Source organism: Spea bombifrons, chromosome 2 (assembly GCF_027358695.1).
Source record: "Spea bombifrons isolate aSpeBom1 chromosome 2, aSpeBom1.2.pri, whole genome shotgun sequence".
NCBI classification, from domain to species: domain Eukaryota; kingdom Metazoa; phylum Chordata; class Amphibia; order Anura; family Pelobatidae; genus Spea; species Spea bombifrons.
Genome location: NC_071088.1, coordinates 113,251,048 through 113,270,780, shown reverse-complemented (window position 1 = coordinate 113,270,780; position 19,733 = coordinate 113,251,048). Strand labels below are relative to the sequence as shown.

General features: G+C 38.0%; 1 protein-coding gene across 2 annotated transcripts in view; it reads right to left on the bottom strand.

The window, feature by feature from the left end:
• The window catches only part of LRP1 (LDL receptor related protein 1), a 132,392-nt gene that overhangs the window by 89,491 nt on the left and 23,168 nt on the right, over positions 1-19,733 (bottom strand). For both annotated transcript variants that reach the window (XM_053455716.1, XM_053455717.1), the window contains exon 2: positions 10,300-10,422. In XM_053455716.1, coding sequence (XP_053311691.1) covers positions 10,300-10,422 — 123 coding nt within the window. The remainder of the gene's footprint in view (positions 1-10,299; positions 10,423-19,733) is intronic.

Here is a 19,733-nt window from a genome sequence, read left to right as displayed (position 1 = left end):
CAATGAGATATCAAAAAAAAAGAGTTTTGGGGACAAAGGTGCCATTTGAAATGGGCCTCTATACTGGCCTCAGAAAGGATGGCAAAGACTTCTTACCACAACAGTCAAGAGTTTCTCTGTATGAATGAAGGACAGCCTGGGGAAAGAGGAACTAGGATTGGAAGAGGAGAAGAAAAGGTATAAAATAACATTTTGGTATATCAGTGGATGAAATATGGACCTACAACACAAAGCTTTGTAAGTGAATGAAGGCGTCTTAAACTCTGTTGGTGTTATCAGAGCAATGGAAGTGAAAGTTCAAAAATCATGAAATTCTGATAAAGACCATATGTATTTGAATGTTTCGGCATACTAAAGACTAAAGAAAAATCCCTTAGTAGCTCTACTACCTCAAAACAGTTATGAGTGTCCAGTGACAAACACAACGATGTGAGAACAGGTAGAGAGGATGCCCCTGGGGCCACATACATTAGAGAAGCACCATATGTTAAACAAACTACAATCAATCTGTTGGGAAAATAGAGGCCACACTAATTGCCAATAAAGTCGTTACTTGACAGCAAGACAAAACCAATGTTAACAGCAACTTACTCGCTAAAAATCAAGTACTGGTACTATCAAGTTTGAATATTTGAATCATTTGTCATCAAAGCGCAACAAACTGGTCCATCTGATTTACAGTCTTACCACTTCAAGGTCAACTTTCCACCCACCTAGGACTTGAGTTAGTTTTGTTGTGTTTAACCACTTGACAGCTGGCCATTAGCCACATTGTTAAGGGTATATAAAGTGTAGCAATGCGCATCAAGTCAAACTGTGCAGATTTGAAACAGAGGATTTAGCTGCAAGTTGACTTTATCTACTGCCCAAGTTGTTCCATTAGAGAAAACTAACGCCTTAGGCAACTTGGCTAAGACCTCCAACTTGACCTTTAGTTAATAAACCCCAATAGAGTACAACATCTCAATAAATCCTTTGATGGTCACAAGCTTATAACACCCCTCATGTTATGCGTGTCATGCTTAGAGCTACAAATCCAACCCAATACATTCTGTAACTTTAGCTTATCATTTCCAAAGCAGACAAGCAGGCCACTCGGCTAAAGCTAAAAAATACAAACCACGGAACTCAGTATGGCGTCTGCTAAACAGTTCTTAAGCCCCTGCTTCTAACACTGTAAGCCCAGAGGGCAGACAGATAAGGACTTCCAATTTAATAATGCAAAGTTTTATAATTTGTCTAAACAGTAGCTTTTATTTACCTTAAAATTCAATTTAGTGCTGAGATCCTCGAGGAAAAGGGCTGGAGGGATACATTGTGAGTCGTGTAAGCACTAGCTCTGTAGCTTTTTACAATCATTTTGTTATACAAAGAAGGAAAGCATTACTAAATTTAACAGAAACAGCTCACAACATACAGTACAAGAAAATAAAACGAGACAGTTGCCCTTCCCAGGTAGTGAAGCGTCAAGAATAATATAGAGATTAAAATGAACATCACTAACCCTTGGGGAGTCCTTATACTTTCTACTCTGTGCTAAGGTTGTATGTTGAAACAAGCTAGTAGGTTCTAGTGTATTGGAGGTCCAAAGCAAAGCATAAAAACATACAATTTAAACGGCAGATAAGAACTATTTGGCCCACCTTATCTGCCTATTTTCCTGATGTAAAGACTCAGACCTTAATAAGTACTTGCCTTAGATTCAAGATTTAAGGGGGACATTTTCTGTTTTAAGATGCAGTTCCCCCTAATCTGATAAATTCATCACCTTTTTTATCTAAATTCAGCACTAAAAAAAAAAAAAAAAAAAAAAAAAACAATTTCTAAAGTTACTTAGTTATGATGCAAAGTTTTGCCATAGAAAATAAAAAACCTTCAAGTGTTTTTTTTTAAAATGTGATTAACCAGATCAAAGAATAAAATGCTAGTTTGTGCAGCATAACAGAGAAGACATCACCTCTAATTTTAACCTTAATTACAGACAGACCAGTAACAAAAAAAAAAATTCCCTGGGCATGGACATGTACCGTTATTAACAAACTGACAATCAGACTTAACCCCTGCCTCTCTATCCCACAAGCAAAATGCCTTGCTACCCACTAACCAACCCCCCGCCCCCCCCCCAAAAGAAGTTATATGCTTTGGTACTTAATTCCATTATAGGAATTGTTTAAAATGAAAGCACTTCTTACATCTTACTACCTATCCTCATGTGTATAAATAATAATCTAATAATAATAAAAAGAATAAAATGATGCAGCCTTTATTTAAAATAGCTGGCTATGAAAAATGTGCATATGTCTCCTCTCTGTTCTATAGGAGCCCTATATTGTAGCGGGGGCCCCCGCATACCTCACTGGGCTGATTATATAGTTCAACCACTCATTCCAAAGGGCAAGTAAAACTCCCTTACCCTAGGAAATGTTGGGAATATGCATTATATCTCTTTTGCAAAGGTCCTCAACATATCGAAGGCACCCAAATGCCCCAAAAAGTGCGGCCCATTCACCCTGCGTGGTAGTTACTGCAGATGTGCACATTCAGTGCGTAATAATGAAAATAAATCAGAACAGCTGCTGTTTGACAAGAGTCCTTGAAAATCCGATTTTATTTTACAATCTCCAAGACAGAGAAGCACTGAGGAATTTGACGAAGCCGCATAATTAGGATGAAAAACAGAGAGCACATAAAGTGACTTTTATTGGCAGTGACAGATTTCATAATGGGCAATTTATTTTACGATTAAATAAATAAGTTCCTGCAGAGGTTTAAAACGAATGGCCGTTTGGCTAAAACCAGCAACGTCAGCATGGTAAGCATGTTTACAGAATCCCCCCCCCCCAAAGGTGATGAATCCCAAATGCTCTAACTGCCAAAACGGACCTTTCTATTAACAGTTTCACTTATAGATGGCAGGTTACCAGGGACAGATTAACAATGGGGTAAAGGGGCATTTGGCCTAGGGCCCCTGTTTGCAAGGGCCACCATGGCTGCCCATAGTAGAAATGGAGGGAGAGAGCAAATACATCGTCCACAGTCTTCATTCCAGTTCTCATATTCTCTATTACCACTTTTGCCTTTTCCTACCTGCGTATTGTTAAATTGTTAAATCCACCAACAACAACAACAACAACAACCCCACTGCAACAATTTGAGGTCATTATTCTTAACAAAGCAAGTGGTGTATATAGAAGTGTAGTGTGTCTGTGTATAATATAATTTTTCATCAAAGGTAATCTACCACTGTCTTCTACTCACAGAACGCCATCTTTATCGGGCCTTATCTGGCGAATGCGGAGAACACATATACACAAGCAGCATAGAAGTTTTAAAAAAATTAAAACAAAGCGACAGGTTTTGAGAATTAAATCCATAAGGTAACTGTTACAGTTTATTCGATACAATTGTATGCTTGCTTTAATACATATACATATATATATATATATACATACATATATATATATACATACATACATATATATATATACATACATATATATATATACATACATATATATATATATATATATACATACATATATATATATATACACATACATATATATATACACATACATATATATATATACATATATATATATATACACATACATATATATATACACATACATATATATATATATACACATACATATATATATATATATATACACACACACATACATATACACACACATACATATATACATATATATATATATATATATATAAAAAGGAACAGCACTACTCAAACATCTTCACTTGCTACGAATAGCTCTTCCTACACAAACCGTTTATCTTCCTTCTTTCATTTATCTGTTCATGTATTTATGGTTCTTTGCCGAGCACAAAACTGCTCCAGCCCCATTATTTTTTCTATATATTTTTCCCCAAACATTTTACTATGCAAAATCTCCCTCTGTCTCTTTTTTTTTTTTTATTAATAATTCCACTTGAAAGAAGACGAGAGGTTTTTCCTGGTTTGTCTTTTCTTTATGTTTTTTTTTGTGCCTCTTTTTCAAAATAAATATTTTAACAGAATATTTTTAAAGTAGAGCATTCAGTATACATGAAGTGTGCTACAGGAGGTAATGATACTGAAAGTGTTTTTGTATGTGACATTATCCCATTTATAGCAAAACACACGACACAAAGCCATCTCCAAACTGTGACAAAGTCAAGAAACCACTAGAACAGACTCGCTTACAGTAAATGAGAAAAGAGGTAAAAAAAAAAAACAAAACACAAAAAGTCACTATTGACTTTGTGTAATTAATGATTTCCAACATTTCTAAGAAGAAGCCCAAAGGCATTATTTGCTCTTCTGCTCTTTGTTTAGATAATGTGTTTTTATGGTTTAAACCCATCCTGTTACTGGCTTTTAAAAAAAATCCATAATTTCAAAAGTTTACACAGTGACAGATGAGGATTTCTGCATAGTCAACTCGTACACTTACAAGATGTCCTGCCAAACATTTCCGTACACGGAGTGGGTGACCCTGTTTATATTCAGAGATCATTTGCACAGTCAAAAGATGAAAAGTGCAACTTTTACCAGACTGATAAAGAATGACCCCAAACCTAAAGTCCTTGGGAGGCCATTTCTAAATGAGCTCATTTCCCAGGGTTGCTTAGGCCATTACTACATGTTTAGGAAAGGAACCCAAATTATTGCCATTACTGCAAATGTGTCTATTCTGCATGGCCAAATTTACCAATAGCCTTAATTTGTGATCAAAATCCTTAACGTCAAGCTCAATTTTATATTTTTGCTTTGTCTAGGTGGCATTAAAAATTAGTAAATTACATTTCTATTTGTTAGTCAAAAATAATGTGTTCCACGGGTCAAAAAAACAAACAAAAAAAAACTACATAGTAAAATAAAATTACTTCTGTAAAAATGAAAATTTCGGCAATCAAAACAAATAGGGATGATGCTCTGGGTGTTATACGTAATTCTAGCAAAGATCATCATCTGATAATATTATCGTATCTTGTTCTACTTTGGTTCTTCCGAAACCTTTCTGTGACCCAAATTAGGTACAAACTGGATTCTAGAACATACAAAAACCACGTAGAGGCTCAAAACTGCCTCAGAGTTCATGGATTCATTTTACCGAAATGGTTCCAGTAACATCACACGCGTGTAAGGAGGAAGAGACTCGTGTGAACATGTCCCACATCGGTAGTAACCAGTGAATACAGAGGCGAGGTAAAAATGATTTCTGTCAGTAGGTATCACAAGCGACTGGATAGTTGTGATCTGTGTTTGCCGGGATTCATAATTAACCTAAAAAAAAACGTTTTAAAAAGTGACTTCTTCAAACTTTGTAACTTGATCAAGAAGGCGTAACGTTACTAGTGCCTCTTTTTTGTTTTGATGGAGCACACCAGTTTTTACTGTTATTCATTTATATAGCGCATCCGCAGCAATTGTGATTTATTATTGTACCTTTGTTATGTGTGTGTTAATTTGTTATGTGTGTGTTAATTTCCCCATTTAAATTGTACAGCTCTGCGTTATTTGTTGGCGATTAATAAATAAAAGAGAATAAAAATAACTCATTTGTGCCACTGATTTGATTGGAATTATTTGATTGTTCTACCATAAAGTCTTTGTACTTGCTCAATTGTTCCCTTTTCCCTTACACATCTTCAAACCGTGGTCTGCTCTATTGTGGCATCACAAAATATTCCACGGAAAATAGCTGGACCATTCTCTTACTTCATATGCAGCATGGTTTCAGGGTCCTGCCCTCTGTTCTCAACTTTGGCACACTCTTCCATTCCCAAAGAAGATGATGTTCCGATTTATTTGTATTGGAGAAGTCTCTGCAGATGCTTTATTCCAACAATATCTTGGCACACAACTGGGCCTTTAAAAATGTGTTATTTTTTCATAATGACATTCATTTTAGATCTTCTATTACAGTTACCATGCTAAGTTGTTGTGAAAAGCAGAGCCCCACAGGATTCTAAAATGAAACACACTCTGGAGGAGTTTGGCTCTGTATTTACATATAAAAACATTGCACAAATGCGCCATGATGTACATAACCCCAGCAATCCTTTCGAAGTTCATTTCTAGCACGTATGCTACTCCACGTATGGAGCTGGCCCAAGAAGAGGTCACATCTGGTGGCACAGATTTTGGTGGTCCTGCTCAGTCCACATTTACGCAAAGACAATGTCACAACTTGGTGTCCCTTTCTTCCCTATCAAGTGGAGAAGAGGAAAGATTGTATACCCCCAGAGCAGAAGCACATGACTGTTCTTTAAATCTTTGAATTGCCAGATATTTGTGATGTACTTCAATAATAAAAATTTAAAAAAAAAAAAAGGCATATCACATACAATTTGGAGATTCCTTAAACTCTGTTAAGTAATGCTGGTCCTTGACTAACACTTCCCTGGTGTGCCTGTTCAGGAGGGGCAGTACCCCTTTGGGAACCAAATCTCTCTGCCCCTTTTTTGTGCCTTAATGTCTCTCTTCTCTAGAAGCTAAATATGTTTCCCAGGTATGAGTTTATTACAATGTTCTATACCCCAAAAAGTCACGATTAAATGTATAGAAATAAACCGGTTTAAACAGTGGAATAAAAAACATTATTATTCTCCTGTATCTCTTATTCCCTTACATAAATCAATGAGTCACATAGTCAGTGGTAAATCTTTACCCATTATTGGTCATGCCCCTTATCTCACACCAAAATGAAAAAGTGTTCTCTTTTGGCCATTTCAAATACAAATGGCTTCCCATTAATTGGTCAACCTGGGGTCAATATCGACCTGAATAACTTAAGAGTATCCAGTTATACTTAAAAGGACCAGAAGAGCATTTTTCTCTCACCCGAAGGCAAGAAAAACACAAGAAGATTTAGACTATTGATACATTTGTCTATTGATACTGAAAGAGTTAATCCTGCTTACTTGCTGATGGAAACACATGGAACCTCGTGACAGAATGTAATCATCTTTCATGGGACTACATAAATAAAAATCCATATTCTATATAGAAATCCATCAAGGCTTTCTAGAGAGAGAAAGCATTCTTCGTATGCTATTCAGTAAGCTGAGACTCTGCTTGCAATCCCACCGTATTGATTAAATATCATACAAGATCAACTCGGTCCATCTTGGTGATTAACTCACTGGGTTTGGCCCTTCATGGTGCAAGGTGCATGGTGTAAGGTTGGTCAGTTGGAAAGCGAAGCCACCTCCATATGTAACTAAAATATTTACAGAAGTCCCAAAATTACATTTTATCACTATTATGATTAATTAACACTACTAAGTAATTAGCTCTCCTCCTGTTTCTTTTTTTTTAAAATCAGAAAATATTCAGCAGAACCTTGCAAATGCTCAGTTCTAACAACGTGCACAAACTTCCAACATGCGCCGCAGTGTGGAGTTCCTCGTAACTGAACTTTCTAAGAAATAAGAGCAAACAGAGATGGGGAGACCGAACATGCACAAAGCATTTTATTAGATAGCAGACTGTTGCAACACAAATATCATTTATCATGCTGTGACATGGTTTCCTCTGAAGCACAATTATTCCCAGTATCTTGCTGGTCCCCCCCACCCCACCCCACCCCACAGTTAAAGGGCAGCGTAATCAATCAGCCAGAAAATGATTTCTTACGGGTTTTGGAAAAGGTTATTTGAAATGTGTTTGTGAGTTGCCCATAGGGAGATGGGGCATTTTTTCACCTTCACTAGAAGGGGAGGGGTACAATGGGGAGGTCTCTCCTTTGTTTTTAGGTGACTTTATGGCTTATGAGGACATCGTATAACCGAGTAGGTCCACTTACCTCATTTGTTAAAAATGAATACAAATATTTTATTTGGACGGGCTAATATATATATATACATACATACATACATACATACATGCCCTATAATGAAGCACAGGTGTGAGATATACAAACAACGCATTCTGGGGGAGACGAGAATATCATGATTGGAAGCAGGAAAGATCTCGGTCTAAGGAGTGGATCCTAGGTAGATATGGGAGAAGACAGTACAAAGAAAGACCAAGACAGACAGACCGACTGATGGAGATGCGCTAAGATTATTAGTACACAAACATCAATGTATTTTAAAATATACTAAGAATAAAAAGAGACATCAATATCCTGGAAGAGAAGAGTCCTCATCACAACCCATGAGGCACAAACTAGGTGAAACGTGTCAGTGGAAGCCCACCAAAGGCAGTCATTTCAGCTTCATACATAGAGCATATTCTGTGTAAGTAATTCATACAATGTATACGTGTGCGCCTCAGCAAGGGAGAGTGTTTTACATGTGTTCTCACATGTGTATACGTGTGCATATATGCATGTGCGTCAGCAGCTACCAGGGATCTGGCCACCGGTAGAAGAAGAAAAAAAATTCCATTTGCTATTATCAGCAACAAAATATAATGTGTTTACTTAACTAATGTACGTGCGTAATAATAATAATAAAAAAATTATAATCTAAAAGCCTTTTATTTATTTTCAAGTTTAGACAAGCTGGTTTGAAACACAAATTCAGCAACTCAGAAACAAACATGTCTGCACCACAGAGTTACGACCAACGTTTGTGGTACGGCCTTAAAAATGAATATCTTTTTCTTGTGGGCCTTTTGTTTTGTTTTGTTTTTTTATTTTAGATTTGAACGGGAACAATTTGCCTGCGTACCCAAGGTCCTGATGCTTTTTTACAGCTCAAAGCTCAAAAACCAAATTGCACAATGAGAGAGAAAAAAAAAAAGCTAGAAAAGGCTAACAAAGAAAGCCGCTAGCTGGTCTACTCCCATCCTCCTAACAAACATTGCAAGAAAATGAATATTCTACCATGCGCAGCACATTTCAGAAATCAGTATAAAAACAAAAGGGAGGGGGTCATACTGGGCAGCTCCCAGAGCTTGATGTAATTTAAGGAAGTTCTACTTTACTGGGAAGCTGGTGGATAAGTGGAACAGCTTCTCAGCAGAAGTGGTAGAAATGAATACAGTAAGGGAATTTAAATGTGCATGGGATAGGCACAAAGCCGTCATGGATCTAAGAGAAGACCAAGGACTGAGTGAGGTTTGAGTCTTTAAGAATAGGACACGATGGGCAGACCAGATGGGCTGCATGGCTCCGGTTTGCCATTAAATTCTACGTTTGATAGACAGTAAGACGACCTGGGCTGTATGTAAAGTGACAGAGCTGTATGTTGTCAAACACACTTGTATAGGGGAACTGGGTGATCTAATTACACAGAACATCAGATTTTACATTAACTTTGATTATATGATGGCAACTTGTCAGTCATGGAAGTTTCCAGCGCGTTTCCAATCACTGTACAAGAGACTGATGTGTATTTGTTTGCTGCTTCTTTATTATGTATTTATTATTGACACAGCCAGCAGTTCCTGGCCTGCCTGCCTCTCGACACGTAGCACACTGGCGCTTTGTGTTCTCCTCTAACTCAAGGCTGGAGGGGCCCCAGCGCTAGCGCCAAACATCAGAATAAAATGAATGAGACACTGTGACATATTTTCTCGGGACATGAGCTTTGGCCAGGGACAGCCACCACTTTTCCAGGACTCTTAATGATGAGTTTCTCGTCGGTAGGGAGGGAGCAGAATATGTTACAGACTGCGAGACACACACACACAGTGACGTATCCCGGCCTGGCTTCTTGGGCGATCCAGCCACCCAGTGTCCCAGTAACAACGGATATCTTTTATCCCCCAAACCAGCTCAGCACAGCCTCCATTTAAGAGACAGCGCACCGTATATAACTTCATGTCCTTGTGAGCTGCCTGATCAAACAGGGAGAAGAGGACTTGGGCGTGCTGCCCTGGGTTGGGTAACAGGGTAAATATACCACTCCACACATACACTTATTCACAATCTAGGGATCCCCTAGATACAATATCGGAAACCAAAACAAAAGATGTATCAACGTTTTTCAACCTCCCCCCCCCCCATTTGATCTCTAAAACATTTAATTTGTGTTACCAATACAGCAATGTCCTTGGGAAATATACCTCACAACTGTCCCATTCCTAAAGGACAGTCACGTTTGGGGCTACGTACTGTGGGTAGATTAAAGTTAAAGCGTCAGTAAGTCTTAATAGCAATGATCTAGTCCCAGAAATAAGTGTTCCTCGTTTCTTGTTTTTGCCAAGCTCTTTCCCAACCCAAACTAGTATTATTATTTATTGTAATGTAGTGCCATCATATTCCGTAGCACTGTACAATGGGTATCTGCTTAAGATACGTTAGTTACAGAATATGCATTTCTAGGTTAATTCTTACTTACATATATCAGGGGCTTCATCGCTGCCATCGGGACAGTCCTTCTCTCCATCGCACCTCCAACCTTTCGATATACATGTTACCTGGTCCTTGCAGGCAAAGTGTTTGGGGCTACAGGTCTTGGGAGCTGAAATACAAAAAATAGCACATCATCATCTAAATTTAACTGCAAATAAAGAAACAGATCAAAGAGTGTGAAGAAACCCAACATCTTGCTGTGAACAGTAATGAGGCGCCTCTGATACATTCCTGTATCTGTTCAGCAGACTTTGATCCATATCTGTACACATAATCTTTTCCAAACTTCAAATAGCTTTCCCAACAGCCATCTGCTACTATAATGACATTCCCATCCTTTTGTGTTTTTCTACTATCTTTCTTTATCCCCCCCCAAAAAAGAAAACCCACTGTACAAATCCCCCCCCAATATTTTTTATTTCTCAAAATATGTCTATATATATATATATATATATACACACACACACACATGTATATATATATATATACACACATATTTACACACACACACATACATACACACACACACACCCCTTTCGCTGCCCAGATAGGTGCTCAGGTTTCTAATCACATGTAGTAATTAAAATTTCATTTTTTGTGTAGGAGAGTTTTGCTTTCACACTAGGGAGGTTTATTTTTTTTCATAATTATATTTATAGAAATAATGTAATATCCCAAAAGGAACTAGTCTATCGGCATGATGTGCATTAGGGATTATCAATGTTAAGAAATAAACACCTCAACTATATCCCTTTTTTATATTTTAATCTATGGATTTATAACTTACATCACTAGAGCTGTAAGTGATTATATAGAAAAATCAACAATTTAACGGTGGAAAGGAAGTATGTTTTTCAGTGGCAAGCTCATAGGCGTTGTTTCACTTAAAGCTGCTAAAGTTCATTACCTACCATTCTTTTTTCTTATAATTTAATCACATAAAACAAATCTTCTAATTTGCGGCAGCAACCCATTACTGTCTCTTTGCGAATCGCATGGTAATTATGCATTTTACATGAATAGAGAATTATTTCTCAGAAATGTTTGGGCAATTAAAAGTACTAGGAATAGTCTTTATAATACTAGTTACAAAAGTATTAACATTGGCACAATAGATGGAACATCACCTTTAAAATGCGTGCTTCTGTAATCTCCCAAACCATTCCTATTTTATTCTTTATATGAACTGCTAGGCCATTAGAAGTTGGAGTAAAATATTTATGGCATCTGAGCATTGACATTTGGTACTGGCCAAAGATTACATCTGGGAAGCGGTAAATTTGTCATTTGGCTTCGGTAATGATTTATTGTACCCGTATTGATTTTCTGTAAAATCCACCTTTAATAAATTAAGGCCATCTCTCCATTACACATCACTAACGTTTTTCATGGAAACAACATTGTCATAGGGTCATAAAGAATACGATTTCCAAGAATAGCTATCCACGATCGTGAGCATGTGAAGAATAATCATTCAAAGCCCTTTAGGTCATTTTAAGAGGGTGTCGCTTAAAAAGGACAACTGATAAAATATTTCCAAAAAATGACCAAGATTATTATGACTATATCTACGTTCAGCAGAAGGACCTCCCCGAGGACATGTTTCCAACACACAAATACACGGCCCCGTGGATGTACAGCATATATACAGTTAGGTCCGGAAATATTTGGACACCGACAACTTGAAATGAAACAACCGAGGTACAACTAAAATGCAAACTTTCAGCTTTAATTCAAGAGGTTGAACAAAAATATTGTGTGAAAAGGAATTGCAACCATATTTTAGGAGCTCAAGTGTAATTGGACAAATCAACACAATCCTAAAAAAAACTTTCATTTTTAATACTTTGTCGAGAATCCCTTTCAGGCAATGATGTTTGAAGTCTGGAATGCACCAAAAGCTGTGTCTCCTTTGTGGTGCTGTGCCAGGCCTTTTCTGCAGCTATTTTCAGTTGTTTGTGGGTCTTTCTGTCTTCAGCAAATGAAATGCATGCTGAATCAGATTGAGATCAGGTGATTGACTCTGTCATTGCAGTTTTTCTACTTCTTTGCCTTAAAATACTCCTGGGTTGCTTTTGCAGTATTTTTTGGGTCATTGTCCATCTGCAAAGCATCATCCAATCAACTTTTCTGAATTAGGCTGAATCTGAGCAGACTATATATCCCTATACACAGAATTAACCCAGTGCCATAGGAAGCCATGCATGTCCATGCCATCACACTGCCTCCACCGTGCTTTAAAGATGATGAGGTATGCTTCGGATCATGAGCCGTTCCAAGCCTTCTCCATTATTTTTTCTTCCCATCATTCTGGGATTTTTTTTTTGGCAAAGTCTAATCTGGCCTTTCTGTACTTGAAGTTTACGAATGGTTTGCACCTTGTGGTGAACCCTCTTTATTTGCTCTTGAGAAGTCTTCTCTTTATGGCAGACTTTAATAATGATAGGCCTACCTCCTGAAGAGCGTCCTTCACTTGGCTGGATGTTGCGAAGGGGTTTTTCTTTACCATGTAAAGTTTCCTCTGATCATCCACTACTGTTGTCTTCCGTGGACGTCCAGGCCTTTTTGCGCTTTTTCTCAGAATGTATCAAACTGTTGATTTGGCCACTCCTAATGTTCCTGCTATCTCTGTGATGGATTGTTTTCTTTTTTTGCAGCCTAAGGATGGCCTGTTTCACTTAAATTGAGAGCTCCTCTGACCGCATGTTTTGGATTCACAGCAACAGCTTCCAAATGTGAATTTCACATTTTGAATCAACTACAGACAACTACATGCTTAACTGATGAAGAAATACCCCACATCTGTCCATGAAACAGCTTTTGGGTCAATTGTCCAATTACTTCTGGTCCCTTGAAAAAGAGGGGGCTACAAATTAAAATGAAAGAGCCATAATTTCTAAACCCTTCCTCTAATTTGGATGTGTATACGCTCAAATTAAAGCTGAGAAACCTAATATATATATATATATACATACAAACACATACATATATATTATACACACACACAAACACATACTGTGAAATTGAACTGGCATTCCTCAACAAAAGAACTATACCAATCTGTCTTACATACCCGGTATATTTAAATCCCCTAGCCCTTTGTTCTTCATCAGCTGCCCTGCTGTGTCAGTGCCTCTACTAGCTTTACATACTCTTCAAAATAACATTTATTCTCTTGTTTCTTATCTACAGAGGGACCACCCTACATGTACGCTTCTGTCTCTTAATACTCCCTTAAATACTCTCTTAAATACTCTCTTCGGCTTTTCTTAGCCATTACCATTTACAGTACATCTCCAGGTTTCTGCCCATGATGTACTTGTTCTGTGGTGTTCTCTTTTGGCATTTTTTTAAAAAAAGCCACAATCTGTATTCAGAAAGAATGTATCGTGCCTCCCAAGATCTCCACATCACCGGCGCTTCAATCAAATCATCACCACCGAAGTCCCTCCCAGCCTCCCAACAAACTAAGCCCAGAAGAGAGGGGACCTCTTCTCTCTCGGTACTAGTACGTCTTATGTGCGTTATGTTATTGCTAATTTTTATACAGTCCATTGTTAATCTTCACTATGCCATATTGTAATAGTGCTGTAAAATGGGGTGTGCTATATAAATAAAGCATACACGGCTAAAGGGCTGTGCTATGTTCCTTCTGTAGACTTAAGAACTGCAGGTTCTATACAAATAATGGAGCGATTCCCTGGGTAACCCACTGATAATCACTGCACTATGTGAGGCAACCGTCCAACCACAAACAAATTCTAGACCAAATCATTCATAACACTCAGACGGGAGCCCATCCCTCTCTGGCCACACAGCTCTCCTTTAATGACACTATTTACTTAACGAAGCAATGTTGACTTGATCTTGCGCTTTGCTGTTCTACAGTTGATGAACATGTCCATTGTAATTTAAGAAAAAACATAAATAGGTTCTGTACATAAAAGTCTTCTAAATACAGTATTGCAAGCAACTATACACATCCATATTGGAGATATTACATACACAAGGACTACACATACATACATGTACACAGGAAGAAACTGCTTAAAAGACTGATTTTTATGCAGTTACTACATCAGTTAGGTGGCTTTGTAGTAAAGTTGCTAATTTGGGACATGGCGTATAACCCAACATTTTCCTATAACCGCGGGCTCTGACTGTAAATACTGTATGATTTTAGTCTTGCAATAAAGTGTTGCCAGCTTAACATCCCCTAAATTCTACATCACAGTTTATACCGTGCAGTCAGTCCGGCTTGCTTGATTTGGACAGGAGGAAGCCCGGAAAATGTTCTTTTGGGAAGTATTCAAATCCCTCTGCTTTCCTTTGAAGCATAAAGGGTTAAAGGACTACACATCCACCTCTACTTTTATGGTCTGTACTTTCCCAACCCTGAGCAGTCTCAGATGTCTTATTAACGCACAAAAATAACTTTTTTGTAAACCCTACTGTAATTTCAGCGACGTTTTTAAAGTACTCGTGCAGTACGCAGTTGTGCATACCAGCCTATACCATGTAAGAGTACAGCATACACACAGATGACCCTTTTATGGAATCTATTATTTTTTTTAAAAAAAAATCTGTCTTAATTTAACCAAGAATGTAATTTGACAAATCTTAAGTCCTCTCGATTCTGGTCTGCTAAAGCTTTGAAAAAGCCTCATTCCCTTGGTGCTTCCTGGCTGGAGCTAGGGCGGACGTGACTGAAATGATAGGGCTTTGTTTAACATTTCGGTCACACGCTTCAAACTGCAAACGCATTTGTGATGGACAAGAAGAAAGGCGTTCGCTCAACAAAGTGCAATAGACCAAAAGACTCATCTTGTCCAGGAGAATCAGAATAACAAAAATAAAAAGAACGGATAGCAGTGCCAAAGGGAACAAAGAACTTGGCAAAACCACTGCTGCTCCTTCACCCCCTGCTTAGATTTAAATGCTTTCTTATTATTCCTAATATAATAAGGCAGTGCTGGAGTAGATATCGGCCTACTAAACAGATCCTTTCAGCACAGCACTGCTGTAAAACGGAACCCTAAAAAAAAAAGTGTCCGAACAGTGCGGCCGGCTGCAATTACACAGCAACACATTTCAGTCCCTCTCTCACTAGTAGGCATCATCCCCTGGCCGGGAGAACATTGCAGAGCAGAGGGAATCCGGTGTGTGGGATATGGCTCCTAAAAACTGAGTAACTAAGTGTATTTACCAAAAGACAGGGCACGGCTGCTTAATGGTTAATCAGTCTATGGCTTAGTGGCCTTTAGAAGCCCAAGGCAATCAGTATTACATACCTCCCAGTTTTAAACCGGCCAGGTCAGACACTCAATTTTTAGAAAGTTTTTAAAAAGATGTGTGAGTTTAGATTTTTTGTGACTGTATATATTATATACACACACACACATATATATACACACACACACACACACACACACACACACATACAATAAGGATATGTATATAAAGAACATCCTTGTCGTACACTGGGTATACCAGTAAAGGTATCCAATATAAAAAGCCACGGCCTTCTGTTATTTGCTGAAACATGTAGAGTTGGGGGGGGGGTTACAACACTTACGACAATTACAAGAAAATCCTTCGTTATGGGAAACGAGAGAACAAATATTATATTATAATATATGTAAGGGGTAAAAGGCAGGCCCGTATTCTGCAGCACAAGGCAACACCTATAAATAAATGTATAAATGCAGATTATTATGGTACACAACAATCTTCCCTATGAAGTTCTGTGTTGAGAGCAGATTTTGGATCTATAGGTGCTATGAAGGAAAAGAAAAACAAATAAAAAAAAAAAACAGGAACAGATGGAATATTAAAATTGTAGCATCTATTTTGATATTCAATGAATTATGCATAGCGTCTGATGCTCAAGCAGTAACTTTTGAAAGTGTGAGAATAACGTCTTTTAAATAAAAAAAAAATAATAATAATAAATGGCCAAAATAAAATAAAGACTCTTAGGTGAACATCCTCAACCAGCAGACTTCAAAACTGTGGCATCAGAGAAGGTCTGGATAAAGGAGTCTACTTTGAAGCATCTATGGAAGTCTGCAGAGACTGCCATGGGAACATATGAAGCCTTAGGGCTTTTATAATAAAACCCCATATAAAATAAACAACATCTCAAATAGGATGTTTGGCAAGCTGCTTCTAAATGTGTTATGCATCTTTGCAGGGGAATTTTAGAAGAACGGAATATTCTAGGACACAAATTGGAAAGTGGAATGAATTATGTTTTAGGACAAGTTAAAGCACTATGTATATAAGCCACTCCATTCTCAGGTTTCATTTTATAGAAAACAGAAAAGAAATGACACATGAAGTTGTGTTCACTAAATTCTTGAGTTTGACAGTTTCAGTAATTCTGGTGCCTGCATAATACGTCAGTTTCAGGGCAAGATCAAGACACCAGGATCCAAGACCAGGCCAAGGGCTACTAAAGATAAGTGCAACAACATTCTAACAAAGGCAAAAAAAAGTCAACCAGGAGCAAGATTCATATAATATAATATATATATATATATACACACATATACACACACACACACACACATTCTGTTGGGGACAAATGGGGCAGTTTGAAGAATAATTGGATCTGCCCCATTCACAGCTCTGCAGTGTATATTGTTACTTACAAATAACTATTAGTTATCAAGAGGGGAAGGTTACTGAAGATTACAATTAGCCAAAACCATTTTTTTTTCTTCTTCTATAAAAACAGTGTACTAAAAAGGGTTACATTGACTTGGTATCAAGGACAGCTAACATGCAGTCTGGTAAACCAGCGTGGCCATGGGTAAGCAGGGGACAAACCGGTCTTTCTACAGACACGAACAGCAATTATATGAACATGGCATACATTCATTCTAATGTTCAGATCTGCAGCTCATGTCTGCCGTGGCCACTTTAAGTCCATGGGATCAACTAACTTAACTGTAAAAAGTGTAGACAATCTGATGCATAATCCCTCAATGGCTCAAACAACATTCTACTCCAAATCAGCTCACATGATGAACTATTTTGAGTATTACTTGTTTCTCTGAAGCAGTGAATTTGTATCACTATTAATGGACTCCAGGAAGACTCTGATCGTGGCCTGTCGACCCATGAGACATCAGAAATTAATGGGAAGTGTGTGTTTCTGTGGTTTTCATAAACCCTCCCATCTTTCTTTAATTAGAGAAATCTCTGGCAGATCACAGAGATATAGATACAGTGCTTTTTTAAGAACTGTGTTTCTAATCTGTATGGATGGAAGATTTTTTTCTATGCATTTAAATTCAAGAAACGTGCAAGTTCTATTATCTCTACACGTGTACACGTTCAGATGTTTTTCTTTAAGAAAAAATAATATTAAGCATGCTACGTCCAAATGTGCCATTAGATTTGCCAGGTCACCACTATACTAGTGCCAATGGACCGAAAGTGTATGAACTAAATGAAAAATATGTCTGAATCATTTTTGGTCCATCTGCACATGTCTAGTGGTTACCTAGTAGAGCTAATGGCACATTTGGATGTAGGACAATTTTCCTGTCTTTTCAGTTTGGACAAAATTCAGAATTTTTTTTTACACATGGAAACAAGATTTGTTGTCACCCATCCTCATTCACATGTCTTAATGTCTCCCCTATCTTCACTGCTGACCCCTTCTCGGTCCCTGTCTCCTTGCCCCACTTCTTCTTGCCTCTGTGAGCCAGGCCTCCCAGGGCACTTCCTGCCCCTCTCTTTCTCCTCAAATCTGTCTTCATTATTCTAGCATCTCAGAATACTTTTGTGAAAGGGCGAAACCACAAGGACTACCTCCTCCAGTTCCTCCAAATCAGGGGATAGGGTGTGCCCATAGGCTCACCCCTTTTGTGGAAGTGCTCCAGAAGGCCTGGTTCACGGAGAAGAGGACGAAGAAACGAGACACAGGAAGATGTGAATGAAGAAAGACAGAAGAAGAAACAGAGAAAGAGGAAAGGAGACAGGGACACAGAAGCAGCCAGAGGAGAAGGTAGAGATACATGGTCTGAGAGTATGAGAGTGTGCGAGTGAAAAAAAATTTCTGAGATTGCTGCCTCGTTCTCGTTTGGGTACCGCTTCATTTTCAGACATTTGTACAAATTGGTGAAAACGGCAAATTTCCTTGAAATTTAAAATTTGTCCGAACGCACAGGCCTAATCACAACTATTGCTTATTTAAAGTATCTTTTAAAAACGTAATAAATTAAAGTATATATAAATAAAAGTACGCAATCAGGTGTCTTTGTTATAGTTTCAATTCTTTATTATTGTAGAAATGTGGACAGCTTACACTCTTTTGATGAATATCATTAATAGACATATTGATGAAATTTAGTTTTCCTGTTACTTGCATATTTTAAAAAAAATACAAAAAAAAAAAAAAAAACACTCAGGGCCAGGATATGAAAATTCTACAGACTGGACAGATTCCACTACAATTTTCCATCGCCCCTATCCTGCACGAGAGATGCTATAGAGTCGTAGCGGTAATATGAAAGGGCTAAGTGTGTTAAGAACCACATATTGGCAGAAACATTTTTCAAGATTGCAGCTTTTTGAAAAGACTTAAGAGCAACATTGCATATCTTCGCACCTAACCACCAGACTGAGAAGCTATGTATGTCCAGTCCAGCAGCCATTTCATGTGACCGACCTTCAGTCAGCATTAAAGTGGAAGTCCCATAAGAAAAAACAAGCTCTGAAAAACAATGTGGTCTTAGCTCATTCACATACCTCTGGAACGGATTCATAGTGTACTAGCGTTGTTGATAAAGATAAAAAAGGGGAAAAAAATAAGTGGCAGCTTTTTCCTGTGTTTGACAGGGCAATAATACAAGTACAATATGGTATATGCATGTACTAGAAAAGTGTACCGGGATTGGTATAAAGACACATAAGTACACCGTACTAGGGTATTAATCTTCCCAAGCCGACCTATAACGCAACAAGGTTTTATGTGATCACAAATGCATCTAATATAGGTCTAGGGCCTCACAGCAGAGGAGTCCCTGCGGCCTCCCTTTAGAAATGAAGATGTCCCTGCTCTCAGCATATGAAAAACAAGCTTCTCCAGTCATCCTTACACAAAACAGCACTCAAACAATGCTAGAAAGATTTTTGCTCACTAGCAGAAACCTGCAGATTAACTTTAAACATATCTTCTCTACAACCACTTAGCAGTCAAGCATGGCAGGAAAAAAGAAGCTGATTAGGCAGACAGCCTTATCATCCCTGTCACATTTCCTCTCTCTATATGTGATAGCATACCATAGCCATAAGTAATTGCCATACCTGGCAACCTTCTAAATGGCCTATCCTGAAACTGTGTAACGACTCAAACGTGTTAACCAAATGGCTCTAATGCTGATGGGCATGGAAACCTTGACTTGTCAT